This window comes from Aquarana catesbeiana, linkage group LG01 (assembly GCF_042186555.1).
Source record: "Aquarana catesbeiana isolate 2022-GZ linkage group LG01, ASM4218655v1, whole genome shotgun sequence".
Taxonomy (NCBI): Eukaryota; Metazoa; Chordata; class Amphibia; order Anura; family Ranidae; genus Aquarana; species Aquarana catesbeiana.
In genome coordinates this window covers 603,132,728-603,150,080 of record NC_133324.1, presented here as the reverse complement: position 1 = coordinate 603,150,080, position 17,353 = coordinate 603,132,728, and the positions used below count along the sequence as shown (strand labels likewise).

The 17,353-nt window shown below is 43.2% G+C and overlaps 1 protein-coding gene across 1 annotated transcript in view; it reads right to left on the bottom strand.

Moving 5' to 3' along the window:
- Nucleotides 1-17,353, bottom strand: part of NRTN (neurturin) — a 253,877-nt gene that overhangs the window by 25,630 nt on the left and 210,894 nt on the right. The window contains exon 2 of the mRNA XM_073598914.1: nucleotides 7,392-7,614. Coding sequence (XP_073455015.1) covers nucleotides 7,392-7,587 — 196 coding nt within the window. The 5' untranslated portion in view covers nucleotides 7,588-7,614. The remainder of the gene's footprint in view (nucleotides 1-7,391; nucleotides 7,615-17,353) is intronic.

Genomic DNA, 17,353 nt, shown 5'->3' with positions numbered 1-17,353 from the left:
ACATGCTCCAGGAGGATGCCCAGCGTTTGGAAGGCTCTGATGATGATACTGAGCTCGATGAAGGCAGTAACACGAGCACGGACAGAGGGGGTGCCCAAGAAGGACAGCAATCTGGCAGTCATGCTCCCCCTGCTGCAGCATACTGCCAGGTTTGCTCCAGTGATGAGGAGGGAGGGGATGATGAGGTCACTGACTCAACGTGGGTGCCTGATAGGAGAGAGGAGGAGGAGGAGGCGGCACATCACCAATGAGGCAGGATGCCCTCCAGGGGCCAGCCTAAGGGCAGCACATTGACTGCATCACACCCCAAAGCTCCACATGTGCAGGGCGCTGCAGTCTCTGCGCGTTATTCAAAAAGTTCTTTGGTGTGGGCCTTTTTTGAGACGAGTGCATCAGATCGCACCGCTGCTATTTGCAACATATGTCTCAAGCGTATCTCGCGTGGCCAAAACATCTCCCGCTTGGGTACCACATGCTTGACCAGACATATGTTGACCTGCCATGCAGTTCGTTGGCAAGCGTATCTAAAAGACCCACACCAAAGAACAAAGAGGACCTCTGCTTGCTCCTCATCAGCTGAGATTTCCAACCCCACTAGACCTTCAGTCCTCTCTGAGATCTGCACTGAGAGGAATGAAGGTGTAGAATTAGGTGTGTCACAGCCACGTACTTGTGGGCAATCTGATTTTGGTACACCGACGTCAGATTGTACCAGGCAAATTTCCCTGCCCCAGCTGCTGCACCGCCGAAAGAAGTTTGCTCCCAGCCATCCACATGCCCAACGGTTGAATGCTAGCTTGGCAAAATTGCTAGCACTTCAACTGCTGCCTTTTCAGTTGTTAGACTCTGCCCCCTTCCGTGAGTTTGTGGAATGTGCGGTTCCTCAGTGGCAGGTACCCAAACACCACTTTTTCTCACGGAAGGTGATTCCGGCTATCTACCAGGATGTGGAAGGCAATGTCCATGCCTCGCTGGACAGGGCGGTCAGCGGTAAGGTGCATATTACCGCTGACTCATGGTCCAGCAGGCATGGACAGGGACGTTACCTAAGTTTCACGGCGCATTGGGTGACTCTGCTGGCAGCTGGGAAGGATGCAGGACAAGGTGCAGTAGTGTTGGAGGTTGTGTCGCCACCACGCCTCCAAAATGCTAATGATTGTGACACACCTCTCTCCTCCACCCCCTCCTCTTCTTCTTCCTCCATGGCCTCTTCCTCGGAACCAGCGGTGCTCCGTAGTCGTTCAAGGGGCTACGCAAGTACGCAGGCCAAAAGATGCCATGCGGTGCTTGAGCTGGTGTGCTTGGGGGACAGGAGCCACACTGGGGCAGAGGTTCTGTCAGCTCTGCAGGGGCATGTTCAGAGGTGGTTGACGCCACGCCAACTTAAGGCAGGAATGGTGGTTTGCGACAATGGCACCAACCTCCTCTCTGCCCTCCGACAGGGACAAATGACCCATGTGCCCTGTTTGGCTCACGTCCTTAACTTGGTGGTGCAGCGGTTCTTGGGCAGGTACCCGGGCTTACAGGATGTCCTGAGGCAGGCCAGGAAAGTCTGTGTGCATTTTCGCCGGTCATATAATGCCAGTGCTCGGCTGACGGACCTCCAAAAGGAGTTTAACCTGCTCAAGAACCGCCTAATCTGTGACATGCCCACCAGGTGGAACTCAACGTTGGCCATGCTGCAGCGGCTGCACACGCAGCAGAGGGCCATCAATGAGTACCTGTGCGACTATGGCACCAGGACAGGGTCAGGGGAGCTTGGTTTTTTTTCCCCACGCCAGTGGGCCATGATCAGGGATGCATGCACTGTCCTGTCACCATTTGAGGAGGCCACGAGGATGGTGAGCAGTGACAGTGCATGCATCAGTGACACTGTCCCCCTTGTCCACCTGTTGGAGCACACGCTGCGTGGAATAATGGACAGGGCACTTGAGGCAGAACAGAGGCAGGAAGAGGAGGACTTCCTTAGCTCTCAAGGCCCCCTTTATCCAGACAGTGTTCCTGCGTGCCCGCCGATCACACAGGAAGAGGACGAGGAGGAAGAGGAGGAGGAGGAGGAGGAAGATTGTGTCAGTATGGAGGTGGAGCCTGGCACTCAGCTTCAGCAGCAGTCTTTAAGGGATCAGTCCCAAGAAACACATGGACTTGTACGTGGCTGGGAGGAGGTGGCTGCGGACCATGTCGTCCTTAGTGACCCAGAGGACTCCGGACCGAATGCCTCAGCAAACCTACGCTGCATGGCCTCCCTGATCCTGCAAAGCCTGCGTAAGGATCCTCGTATTCGTGGTATCAAGGAGAAGGACCAATACTGGCTGGCAACCCTCCTTGATCCACGTTACAAGGGTAAGGTTGCGGACCTTATCTTGCCATCGCAGAGGGAGCAGAGGATGAAACATCTTCGGGAGGCCTTGCAGAAAGGTCTGTGCAACGCGTTCCCAGAGACTGGGAGGTTACAAACTCCTGTTTCTGGACAACGTGTTGCTGAGGCTTCGGTCAGTCAAAGAAGGAGCGGTGGAGAAGGTGGCCGTCTGACCGATGCGTTCAGACAATTTTTTGGTCCGCAGCCCCAAGGTATGATCGGTTCCAGCAACCATCGCCAGCGTCTGTTTTACATGGTGCAGGAATACCTAGGGGCAAGATCAGACTTGGACACCTTTCCCACCGAAAATCCTCTGGGTTACTGGGTCTTGAGGATGGATCACTGGCCAGAGCTTGCACAGTATGCAATTGAGCTACTGGCCTGTCCTGCATCCAGCGTTCTTTCGGAACGCACATTCAGTGCTGCTGGAGGCGTGGTAACCGATCACAGGGTGCGTCTGTCCACTGACTCGGTCGATCGACTGACCTTCATAAAAATGAATGAGTCTTGGATCACCACCAGCTACCAAGCACCTGATGCTGATGTAACCGAATAATTTTTTTTGAGATCCCTTCAAAGACTGCCTATGCTGATGCTGAGTGACTATCCCTGAGTAATTATCCTCTTCCTCCTCAATCATCACGCTGATAGCTTGTAAGAACATTTTTGGTTCTGGGTGCCACCACCAGTGCCTAAGGCACAATTTTTCAGCCCCTGTTTAACAGGGGCGTGTAATTACGATTTTTGATGTAATACTTTGCAGCAGGGCTCGTTCCTGCATTCCAACTAGAGTGTCTGTGAGGGGTTGCAGTGTTGTGGCACCAGCACCAGTGCCTAAGGCCCAATTTTTCAGCCCTTGTTTAACAGGGGCGTGTAATTACAATTTTTGATGCAATACTTTGCAGCAGGGCTCGTTCCTGCATTCCAACTAGAGTGTCTGTGAGGGGTTGCAGTGTTGTGGCACCAGCACCAGTGCCTAAGGCCTAATTTTTCAGCTCCTGTTCAACAGGGGCATGTAATTACAATTCTTGATCTAATATTTCACAGCAGAGCCCTGTGAGGGCTTACAGTGTTGTGGCCACAGCAACACCTAAGGCCCAAATTTCTGCTGAGTATATAGGGCAGGACCCTACTTTCAAACAACTAACTTACAAACGACTCCTACTTGCAAACGGAAGGAGACAACAGGAAGTGAGATGAAATCTACCCCTAGGAAGGGAAATTCTCTCCTGTAAGAGTTAATATGGGAAAAACATTTCTCCTTTCCACTGATGCTTTCCAATCCATTGGGACAAAAAGTGAGGTGAAATCTTCTGAAGAGGAGGAAAGACAGCAAAACAAATGTCACAGGGGTGATAACCCTTCCCTATGTTTTCCAAAAAGCTTAAAAAAGATTTTTTGGCTGGAGCTAAACACGTTAAAAATGTACCCGTTCAAAATTACAAAGAGATTCTACTTAACAAACCTACAGCCGGTATACTGCTGTTCAGAGTATATAGGGCCTGGTGGCCCCACACCTTTCCTTATTTTAATTTGGGTGCGGGGTTCCCCTTAATATCCATACAAGACCCAAAGGGCCTGGTAATGGACTGGGGGGTACCCATGCCGTTTGTCTCACTGATTTTCATCCATATTGCCAGGACCCGACATTACATTAAACCCGCAAGCAGTTTTAAATGAGATTTTTTCCTTTAAAAATGACATTTGGTGCAGGGACTGTTCTAAACACGGGAAACACGCGTCACTTTACAGGCATACTATAGACACCCCTCAGGTACGATATTTAAAGGAATATTTCACTTTTTTTTTTTTTACTTTAAGCATCATTAAAATCACTGCTCCCGAAAAAACGGCCGTTTTTAAAAGTTTTTTTTGCATTGATACATGTCCCCTGGGGTAGGACCCGGGTCCCCAAACCCTTTTTAGGACAATACCATGCAAATTAGCCTTTAAAATGAGCATCGTGCGAACTTTCGGTCCGTTCGCAGGTTCTGGTGCGAACCGAACCGGGGGGTGTTCGGCTCATCCCTACCCACAAATATGCATTTTTCCCTGTTATTTCTTTGAGGCACTGCTGTTAGTTTTAACATATACCTGGTGATTCTGCCAGAATACCGAAATCTTTTAGAATACAGGGTGCACCTATATTCTTTCTAGAGGCTGACATTGGTGACACTGCCTCATTAAAATAATAATCAATGTTATCAGCCCTCCGTGTGAAGTTCATGGCTGAACTACAAGACAATGTGCCAACTTTGCCTACTGTAGCATAATACTCTCTGATCATCTTTCCAACGTCAGTGACCATGGGAAGTGTAGCTCTGTGATTTGCTGCGTATCAAGGCGGCAGAGAAACTGCTCCAGGTAGCAGCAATGATTACAAGGCACTTTGTACACTAATAATGTTTGAGGAAAGCAGCTTTGACATTTGCATTACAAATATTACCTTGCATTAAGTAATATGATACATATGACAATTGTTAAAGGGGCTTGTTAGTCCCACTCTCCACTCAGCTCCTCCGGGGCTCACTGAAGTGCCAAGGAAAGAGCAGGCACAGCTGGCTCCAGCTCTCAGCCGTATGTTGGGAGGTGGAGACAGCTGTCAATCAGACAGCTGGGTGGATCCCAACAGTATTGTCCTTCCAGATTAGGTAGTGGCTCTGCCTCATCAGCTGATAACAGGCAATAGCTCGCTATTGTTTGATTCTGGGTCACAGGAAGGCACTGCTTTGAGACATACAATAAATAACAGCTAGACTCAAAATAAGTTTCCTGAATCAGATCAAGCAGCGATTGTGATTGGTTGCCAGAGGTTACAGTGTATCATTACCGCTCACTGACTGGCTGCTAGAGGTTACAGCGCACATTATGGCTCACTGATTATTTGCTAGAGGTTACAGCACATGACTTTTGCTTGTTGATTGGTTGCTAGAGATTACTGTACATCAATACTGCTCACTGATTGGTTGCTAGAGGTTACTGGACATCCATACCACTCACTAATTGGTTGCAAGAGGTTAGTGCACATTATTACTGCTCACTGATTGGTTGCTAAAGGTTACAGCACATCATCTCCTCACTGCCTGCACACCATGGACTGGGGAGGTGATGGACCCATCAATAGACAGAAAACTCGTAGGGATCCTAGGAATCCTGGGATCAGTGGCAATGCTGGGGGAGGAAGGGGGGTTGTGAGATCAGTGGCAATTCTGGGGGGTCAATGGGATCAGTGTCAGTGGTGGAGGGATGGGATAAGTTAGGAGGCACTACACTGGGGAAAAATTCTGAATCATGTAAAGAAAAGCTGGAAATCTTTGGCAAGTATAAAGTGGGGGATTCTACACTGACCACCAATGTAATGGGGAATTTACAATGACCTCCAATGTGAGGGGGGGGGGGGGATTTACACTGACCACCAGTGTGAGGGGGAATTTGCACTGACCACCATGAAACAGGGAATTTTTCTACACTGACACAAATGTAATAGGAGAATTTACACCAACCACCAGTCGAAGGGGGAAAATAAAATGACCCCCATGTAAGGGGAAATTTATACTGACAACCATTGTCGAGGAGATAAGTACTGACCGCCAATGTAAGGTTACACTTTTACACTGACCACCAATGTTAGGGGGGTTTACACTGACCACCAATGTAAAGGGAGATTTACACTGACCACCAGTGTAAGGGCAGTTTTGAACTTACCACCAATATAAAGGGAAATGTATGCTGATCACCAATGTAATGAAGAATTTACACTGACAACCAATGTAATGGGGGATTTTACAGCGACAACCAATAAAGGGGGATTTCTACACTGGCCACCAATGTAAGGGGGGATTTACACCCACCACCAATTTAAAGGGGGCTTCTACATGGGCCACCAATGTAAGGGATAATTTGAAACTGACCACAAATGCAAGTTTGGATTTTCTTTACCGATTACCAATATAAAGAGGAGTTTCTATAATGGCCACCCATGTAATGGGGTTTTACATTGACCACTAATGTAATGGGGATTTACACTGACCACTAATGTAATAGAAGCATTCACAGTAACCACCAATGTAAGGAGGGATTTCACGGACCACCAATGTAAGGGGGACCTTCACACTGGCCACTAGTGTAAATGAAAGGATTGTACACTAAGCCCCAATGTAATGAGAAGATTTACACTGATCACCAATGTAACTGAGACATTTATCCTGCGTTCACATTTGTGTGTGTCGGGAATGCATGCAAAATCGCTTTCCTGATACCACAGAAATGTGCTGCAGAGATGTATGCTGATGTGATTTTCAGTGAAAAGAGGAAAGGTCTGCTTAAGTTAACCTACATGACCAATACATTTTATAATCTATTTTATGTAAAAGCATACTTGTGTACTTTTACACCTTTTGTGCTGTAGCACTGGGTCACCAAAATTTCTGAACCACAGAAGTTCAGTCTCACTGCACTTGCATTAAACTAATATGTACTATAAATATTATAGTATAGATTATGAACAAAGTGATTCAAAAACACTTTTGCTTCTTCAGGCTATCTTTCATCTTCAAAGCAAAAGTGATGGGTGACTGGCCCTTGTTTGAGATTTCAGTCTGGTTTTTGTATATGGAAGTAAACCACCTAATTTGAATGTAAATACGATAATAGATTTGCTGTCAGAGTTGGAGTTACTGCCAAGTCCTATCTATGTTAATTGTTTTTTCCATTCAATGCCAGGTGGAAACTTACATTTGACTTCCAAGTTCTAAGTGCACCATTCATTAAATTAATGCCATGTTCATTTGTCAAAGTTGTGACTGTGTTTATCACAAATCATTGATACAGAAGGAGGATGCTGTCCTCCAAAATATACTGAATCAGCACGCCATCCCCCAAAATGTTTTAATGGAAGAATGGTCTCTAATATTCATTTATAACACTACATTTTTAATTATCCCTAAATAAATCAAAAGTTTTGAGAAAAGATATGATTTGTATATTGAAATCAAAGTACTTGATCAGATTAGACTGAAGATACTGCTCTTACATTGGGTAATCATTGGTGGCTTGCGTTCTGTTGCTCTTGGGAATCTCCGTTGTCTTTTTGGTGACAAACCTGTTACAGACCGAGATGAGGCTGAACTGAATTTCCAGCTCCGGAAGAAGACTTCTGTGCAGACCAGTAGAGACAACACAGCACAGAGGAGCATCAAAGCAGGAGCTGTCTTCTTCCATACCTTCATCTTAAGAACAATCAAGGCATTGAGACTCTGCAAAAGACAGATACACATGCCAATGTCAGTATATACATAGTAGTATAGTGATATATATATATATATATATATATATATATATATATATATATATATATATATATATATATATATATATATATATTGGTACAACATCATATGTTACTGTGCGTAAGTATATTTACAAACATTGCACAAAACTATATTATCAGCATCTTTATGGCACATTTTAAAATCTGTTTTGAGCATGCTTCAGCTAATCTAAACACAATATGCACTGTATAATTGGAAGCCCATTTCTGGATACATATCAATTCCCTACCCCCAAAGGCCCCATCATTCAGCAAAGCATTTAATGCAATCATCAGATTTTTTGAGTCTGCTGTCAATGTCCCTCACTGGCTGCAGTAAGTGCCCTTGCTGACCAGTTTGCTTGTCATGACATCATTGTGCAACTGCAATCCTCTGAGAGGACCCTGCTGCTTGACAGGCAATAGGAAGTGTATATGACCAGGCAGTGGTTTGGGCACCTGAAGAAGGATCAACCCACTCTGCAGTAAGGAAGACAGATGATTTAGTACCCAGCATATCACATAACCAGTAGGGATGAGGTTCTGGTTCACGGCTACCATGGGTTTGCAGCGAATCCTCCCTATTGAAGATCTAAAATAAAGCAGGAGTTCACCCTTTTGTTTTTTTTTTTTTTATGGTCCTTATTTGGAGAAGGGCAGGCAGTCTGTGGCCACGTGATCCTATGTTTAATGTTTTCTGCTGCCTGTGCTTTCCCCTAGCCATAGATTTTCCCTTTTTTTGCTGCTGCTGCCTGTGCTTGCATTGTGGAATGGCGGGCAGCCAATGGCTCAGTGGTGACCAATAAATATTCGCTATTGTCACACTGATTCTCCTCCCGGCAAATCAGGAAGCGTGCCCTGAGGCCCGTCACCTGATTGGCTGAAAGGACAGGTGATACTAGTTTTCCCTTGCAGCTATGCCTTCACTGCCCTGACTATCATAAAATAAATATAAATAAATAATACAACTGGCTGCTTAGTTCATTGTAGGGGACAGATTATGCTGACAAAGTACATCGCATGTAATTCAGATTAAAAAAAACATTGAACTGGCTGTAATGTAACAAAATAGGTAAAAAGCCAAGGGGGGTGAATACTTTTGCAAGGCACTGTATCTTTTTCTGTTTGCTGCCTTTTCAAGTGCTCATATATTGTCCTAGTGCTTGTGGTTTTGAAGTGTTTTTGTGCACTCTGTTTTGCCATTTTTTTAAACTTGTAAGACAATACTGTGTGGTATTATATAAAAGAAGTTCACAAACTATATTATTAAACTGTTTTGTCAATGGTTAATAAGTAAGCAGGTGAGAGATTTAGCTTTATTTTTTTAAATGTAAACTTTCCTATGGCTTTTAGATTTGGTTTGTCTGCTAATTAAATTCCGGACTATTACTGCTGGATAAAAAAATCAGATGTTACAGCCAAAACTAGAGTAAGGAAAGGGATGGTCGGCACTCAGGGTGACATCCAATATAGTATTTCTTTATTATGTAAACATGTACAATGCTGTAAAGCATATATATAAAAAATGTGTCACTGGCGCAAAATAAAAGTGATACAAAATTTGTGTTAGTGGTTGTTATGTGTTATCAGCTGTTTTCACTACAATGTGAAATATCAAACAAACCAATGTAAATGTGGATAGCCGCGCTAACAAAATTAAATCACATCATCATATTAGCAAAATACATAAACACCAATGTAAACTGTGCCCTTAAATAAATTCACAAAAATTAAATATAATGTCCATTCATGCAAAAATATACAATTGCTGGTGCGTAATCTCTGTTCTTTGATTTAATATCCCAATTCAGTGCCGTACATGCTTATTACCACCAGTATAGTGCACAATCCTCCACCATCCAACTACACACACCAGATAACCATCAATAATATGCGTTATTATCCACTTTAACAGGGATACTATATCCACTCTGATCATCCATTATAAATGTGATCCTCCAATCCTCCAGGGCTCCTGTGTGCTATTATGCACTCCTCTTTCGTTCAATCATATAATTAAAAAATGCTACCATTGCGCAATATATATATTCTGTATAAAAATTTCCAGTATAAAAAACAAAATGCCAACCCACATGTAAAAGTGCCCTCCGACTGGCACTAAGTCTATGCAGCAAACCAAGTCTGTAAGTGTCACGCCGCTCCGTGTATTAAAGTCGGCGTGTGTTCCAATTCTCAGCCGGGCTATTAACCAAAGGCAGGAACTGATATATCCATTGTGTCACTATGCCTCAACATGTTTTGCATGCTCAATACGTCATCAGGAAGCAGCTTTAATACACGGAGCGGCGTGACACTTACAGACTTGGTTTGCTGGATAGACTTAGTGCCAGTCGGAGGGCACTTTTACATGTGAGTTGGCATCTTGTTTTTTTATATTGGACACTTTTATACTGAATAAACATATTGCGCAATGATTGAGGGAGCCTGAGTATTGCAGCCTATTCCCCCACTTCTAGGCAAACACAAACATTTAACCCTAGCAATGTCAAGGGCCCAATTACAAGGGTATTTTCTGTGTCCAGAGTTGTGCTTTAAGCAACAGCAAAAAAAAAAAAGTTGATGGCCATCTAGGCCAATCTGTCCACAGGGTGACACTACTGTTGTGCAATTTCACTGGATAATAAACAGTATTCTCACCCTGTTAAAGGAAGTGGAAATTAATCAGATTTACTGGCAGGATCAACAGGTAATAACATTGCTACAGTGGGACTGAGTAAAACAAAAACTGCTGTTTTGGCTATCGACAGACTGCTTTAGATATGCAAATTATTACTTTGTCATTGTCGTTATTACTTTAAAGTTTCACTTTAACCACTTGCCTACTGGGCACTTGATTGGCTCGCATATCAAAAATGATGTACAAGTGAATGTGAGAGATTACATCACTAAGGGAGCAAGGGAGGAGGTGGACTCCTTATGGGTAGAGCTGCAAGGGGATGAAACTAAGGGGAAAGTAATACTGGGAGTATGCTATAGGCCCCCCAACCAGAGGGAGGAGGTGGGGGCGGACCTATCACAATTTGGATTAGCGGCAAGGATGGGAAGTGTCATCATAATGGGGGATTTTAATTATCCAGACATAGACTGAGTGGAAGGAAGCATGCATTCATCTAAGGCTCACCAGTTCCAAAATGTCTTGCAGGACAATTTTATGGGTCAGATGGTAAATGCACCAACTAGAAACAAAGCATTACTAGACCTACTGGTTACTAACAATACAGACTTGATCATGGATGTAGAAAAACGGGTCAATTTAGGAAACAGCAATCACAGGTCAATTAGTTTCAGTATAAATCACACTAGTAGGAAACATAAGGGGAATACAAAGACACTGAATTTCAAAAGAGCCAACTTACCTAAACTACGAACCTTGCTAGAAGATACAAATTGGGATATAATCTTAGGAACAAAAAACACGCAATAGAAATAGGTATGCTTTAAGAGCATATTAAGTAAGGCCATTAGACAGTGCATACCAATGGGAAATAAAAAGTGCTAATAAAGGTCGTGGGTGGCTTAACTCCAACGTAAAAATGAACATAATAGCAAAGGAGAAGGCCTTCAAAAAATACAAGGCTGAAGGATCATAATCAGAATTCCAACTTTACAAAGAATGCAACAAGAAATGTAAGGGTACAATCGGGGCAACTAAGATAGAACACGAAAGGCACATAGTGGAGGAAAGTAAGAAAAATCCCAAGAAATTCTTTAAGTACATAATTAGTAAGAAAGGGAGATCATATCATATTAGTCCCATAAAGAATGATGAAGGGAATCTGGTTACTAAGGATGGAGAGATAGCGAAGGTATTGAATTTATTCTTCTCCTCAGCCTTCACAAGGGAATCGCAGGGCTTCAGTAACCAAAACTGCAATATTTATCCTCTTGACATATCATAGGAAGCGCTCTCATGGCTAACAGAGGACAGAATTAGAAATAGACTTGAAAAACATTACATTAATAAGTCACTGGGACCAGATGGCTTGCACCCGAGGGTCCTTAAGGAACTCAGTCAAGTAATTGCCAGACCATTGTTCCTAATTTTTATGAACAATCTACTTACTGGAATGGTACCAGCTGATTGGAGAAACGCAAATGTAACACCAGTATTTAAATGGCCAAGATACATCTCTGGGAATTACAGACCAGTTAGCCTAACATCAATTGTATGCAAGCTCTTGGAGGGGATGCTAAGGGACTATATACAAGATTTTAGCAATGACAACTGTATCATTAGCAGTAATCAGCATGGATTCATGAAGAATCGTTCTTGTCAAACCAATCTATTAACCTTCTATGAGGAGGTGAGCTGCCATCTGGATAAAAGAAAGGCCCATAGACGTGGTGTATCTGGATTTTGCAAAAGCATTTGGTACAGTTCCCCATAAAGGTTTACTGTACAAAGTAAGGTCAGTTGGCATGGACCATGATGAGTACATGGATTGAAAACTGGCTACAGGGACGAGTTCAGAGGGTAGTGATAAATGGGGAGTACTCGGAATGGGCAGGGGTGGAAAATGGGGTTCCCCCGGGGTTCTGTGCTGGGACCAATCCTATTTAATTTATTCATAAACTTATAAACAATAACTTCTCCGCAGGATGTGGAAACCTTGCAAGAAGATCTGAACAAATTAATGGGGTGGGCAACTGCATGGTAAATGAGGTTTAATGTGGAAAAATGTAAAATAATGCATTTGGGTGGCAAAAATTTAAATGCAATCTACTCACTGGGGTGAGAACCTCTGTGGCAATCTGGGATGGAAAAGGACCTTGGGGTCCTAGTAGATGGCAGGCTCAGCAATGGCATGCAATGCCAGGCTGCTGCAAGCAAAGTGAACAGAGTATTGGCATGTATTAAAAAGGGGATTAACGCCAGCGATAAAACGATAATTCACCCACTCTACAAGACTCTGGTCTGGCCGCATCTGGAGTATGCTGTCCAGTTCTGGGCACCAGTCCTTAGGAAGGATGTGTTGGAACTGGAGAGAGTCCAGAGAAGGGCAACAAGAAAAATAAAGGGTCTGGAGGACATTAGTTATGAGGAAAAGTTACGAGCACTGAACTTGTTCTCTCTGGAGAAGAGACGCTTGAGAGGGGATATGATTTCAATGTATAAATACCGTACTGGTGACCCTGCGTAAGGGAATTTAATAAGACAAGCGGCCATTCACTAAAATTAGAAGAAAAGCGGTTTACCCTTAAACCACGTAGAGGGTTCTTTACTGTAATGCCCCGTACACACGGTCGGATTTTCCGATGGAAAATGTCCGATCGGAGCGTGTTGTCGGAAATTCCGACCGTGTGTAGGCTCCATCGGACATTTTCCATCGGATTTTCCGACACACAAAGTTGGAGAGCAGGAGATAAAATTTTCCGACAACAAAATCCGTTGTCGGAAATTCCGATCGTGTGTACACAAATCCGACGGACAAAGTGCCACGCATGCTCAGAATAAATAAAGAGATGAAAGCTATTGGCCACTGTCCCGTTTATAGTCCCGACGTACGTGTTTTACGTCACCGCGTTTAAAACGATCGGATTTTCCGACAACTTTGTGTGACCGTGTGTATGCAAGACAAGTTTGAGCCAATATCCGTCGGAAAAAATCCTAGGATTTTGTTGTCGGAATGTCCGAACAAAGTCCGACCGTGTGTACGCCCTATAAGAGCGGTTAGGATGTGGAATTCCCTTCCACAGGCAGCGGTTTCAGCGGGGAGCATCGATGATTTAAAAAAACTATTAGATAAGCACCTGAACAACCACAACATACAGGGATATACAATGTAATACTGATATAAAATTACACACATAGGTTTGGATTTGATTGACTTGTATCTTTTTTTAACCTCGCCTACTATGTAACTTTTACCCCCTTCCTGACCATGCCAATTTTCAGCTTTCGGCGCTGTTGCACTTTGCATGACAATTGTGTGGTCATGCAAACATTTTATAATTTTTTTCACACAAATAGAGCTTTCTTTTGGTGGTATTTAATCACCACTGGGTTTAAAATTTTTTGTTAAATAAACGAATAACAACCAAAAATTTTTTAAAAATTGTTATAAAATTTTGGAAACAGGTAATTTTTCTCCTTCACTGTTGTGCACTAATGGGCACTGATGAGGCGGCACTGGTGGGCACTGATGAGGAGGTACTGATACACGGCACTAATGGGCACTGATAGGTGGCACAGATGGGCACCAATAGGTGGCACTGATGGGTGGCACTTATGGGTGGCACTGATGGGCACTGATAGGTGGCACTGATGGGCACTGGTAAGCGGCACTGATGGGCACTGGTAGGCAGCACTGATGGGCAGTGGTAGGTGGCACTAATAGGTGACACTGATGAGGAGGCACTGATGGACAGATTGGCAGCACTGGTGGGCACAGATTGGCAGCACTGGTGGGCACACATTGGCAGCACTGTGCATGTCCCTTTTAGAGAAGCCGGTTATCATCTCTCTTCTTCGATCCTCATGCTGTCAGCATTAGGAAAGGAGTGCCGATCACCGGCTTCTATTTACATCTGTGATCAGCTGTGATTGGACACAGCTGATCACATGGTAAAGAGCCGCTGATTGGCTCTTTACCTCAATCTGTGATCAGTAGTGTCCCCCGGAAACTGTGATCACAGGGCGTGCCCTCCTTGCCCTGCAACGGGCGTGGAAGGTACGATAACGGGAGGCCATCATATGACGACCTCCCAGAACTAGCCATCCATGCTGCAGCCATCTTTCGGCTATAGCGCGGTTGGCAAGTGGTTAAAGTCTCAACAGTTTTGGAACAGAATAAATTATATCCAATGTCAAGCACAAAGCAAGCTATTTTAATTTTTGACACCAAGAAGGCATTCCACAGTAATAATTGGTTACAGCTATGTTCGATGGGGTGTTTATAAATCTCCTTAATGTGACTGATTGGGTTTTTGTGGCTATGATCTACAAAGTAAATCACACTGTCTCCTCTCTATGAACACAAGAACACAAGACAGGCTGCCTGCTGTCCTTGATATTATTTATTACCTGCTTAGAACAGCTAGTAAGATATTAAGATGAGTTTATTATGAGCATTACAGCTGTGAATGTGCACATTTCTCAGGCTGTGTTTGCTGATACCCACTAGCTATCATGCCCTTAAACAATAACTGCACTTTACAACTTTCTGAGTCAGGAATGAGGGACACCTATTGGCAAAGTATGTGGGCATAGGACACACACCCTTCCACGCCCCCTTAAAGGAGAATTGTACAAAAAAAAAGATTTGTTAAACCTACAAGTGCATTTTTTAACCACTAATATTCCTTTATATTGGCTTTTGAAATTTACAAAGTAATTTAGAAATTGGATGAAAGGTTTAGCACTGGGAAACAATTTTTGAAAGATAAATTGAGTATTTTATATACAACTATATAGATTAGACCAAAATGAGGGACAAATAAGGAGGAAAGAGGGAGAGAGGGACTTTGTTCTAAAGGAGGGACAGTCCCTTGACATCAGGGACAGTTGAGCGCTATGCTTTACAGCAAAGTGCACTTATTCTTTTTGCCCCTTTGGCATAAGCTAACCGATCCCATCCTTCCCCTCTGGAGATGTATACTTATTGAGATCCAACTCTCCATTGTTTATTTACATCCCACACCACATGTCCTTTCTCTTCTGGCTATGCATTTGCATTACAGACCCATAGATTTCTATTAGGCTTATCTACCTTGGACTTCTGGCCAGGAGATCTTATTGAACAAGCCCCAAGAAATGGAGGGGCTGAGGAGGGCACCATTGTTGAGCTGTCCAAATGAAACAGCATGCATAAATATGTGCAGGCAAAGGCTTATGGTAATATGCTGCTGCAATGCTTTTATATGAGGGGATGGGGTTTTCACACACCCTTTTCTGGGACAAATAGTGGAGAAGGATCTGGGGGTTTTGGTAGATCATAAGCTTAATAATAGCATGCAATGCCAAGCTGTGGTTTCCAAAGCGAGCAAAGTCCTTTCTTGTATTAAGAGAGGTATGGACTCCAGAGAAAGAGATATCATTTTGCCCATGTGCAAATCATAAAAAAAGGATATCAGGGAACTGGAGAAAGTGCAGAGAAGGGCAATCAAACTGATAAGAGGCATGGAGGAGCTCAGCTATGAGGAAAGATTAGAGGAAGTTAATCTATTCTCTCTTGAGAAGAGATTTCATCTCCAAAAACGGAAAGGTTTCTCCACAGTAAGAGCTGTGAAAATGTACAGTAAACTCCCTCCAGAGGTGGTTCTGGCCAACTCAGTAAATTGCTTTAAAAAAAAGCCTGGATTATTTCCTAGGTGTATATAATATAACTGGGTGCTAACATTTATAGGTAAAGTTGATCCAGGGAATATCCAATTGCCTCTTGTGGGGTCAGGAAGAAATTTCCCCCCTGCAGTAGCAAATTAGGTCATGCTTTGCTGGGGTTTTTCACCTTCCTCTGGAACAACTGTGGATATAGGATTGTGTATATGGAATTGTATGGTGTTTTTTTTTTTTTGGTTGAACTAGATGGACTTTTTTCAACCTGACTAACTACGTAACTATGTAACAAATGTAGGAAGGGTGCAAAAAGGATACAGGAAAATATGAAGGGCTGCAAGGTACAAAGAAAGAACATACCTGATATCACTGCAGCATCAAAACTGCAGAAACGAACTGAGGAGAACCCAGGCTTGTTCCCTAAACTACTCCCAACTCTTTAAAACCACTATATTGCCCACTCCTATCCAAGTCACTGCAGACAATGCTCACATGAGTCATATTGCTCACAAATATTGGATCAGACCATTTTTGTCCATTAACCAAAAACAGCAGAGAATGTTTTTTCCTGTGTGAGCTTTTCATTCTGTACAGTTTTACAAAGGGCATGACTAAACCTCTTCAGTCTGGCATAAACAACACTGACTTGCATGGCACATTATAAACAATTCTGAATGTGTTTTGCTAAAAAATGTGCATACAAAGAAGACATTATATTGAAGGTTATGTCCATGTACCACCAGAAATATTACATCCGGCCAGCACATCCACTGTACACAAGATGACACCATGATTTCCTGAGTCAGAATGTGGTAGCCTCGGGCCCTCCTGCTACCAAAGTGTGAAAATGCAGAAATGACCTAGGCTGATTGTTAATTTTGAATAAAAAGCCTTGTTCTATAAAGCCCAAAATTTGGTATTTAATTTATGTCAGCTGCTTAGATAAAAACAACTTCTATGTGTCATCAATTGACAATAGCATCCATGTAAACAATTTAGTGACATATAAGACAAAAAAAGCACTGTAATACTGTTTGGTAAATAATATAATAGATTATTACATCACTAACTACCAATTAGTCTATTACACCTTAGTATATTAACTCTGTTAAGGGTATTGGTAGCTTCATTCATTTTGTAGCAATCACCCTTGATTTAAGCTGCTGTGTATGGAAGCACATGCCAATTATTGCATCATACTACTATAATATATAATCGAAATGTGTTTTATGCAATACAAGAGCGTATTACATTCTTGCAATATAAACCACTGCATCTTCTTTTGCAGTTATAACCTTTCTGATTGAAAAGGAATGAAAAGATGGGTGAAAAAAGGCGTTGATGATTACGTTTAGGCTTGTAGATCCCACTTGTTAAGCAAAGTTTTCAC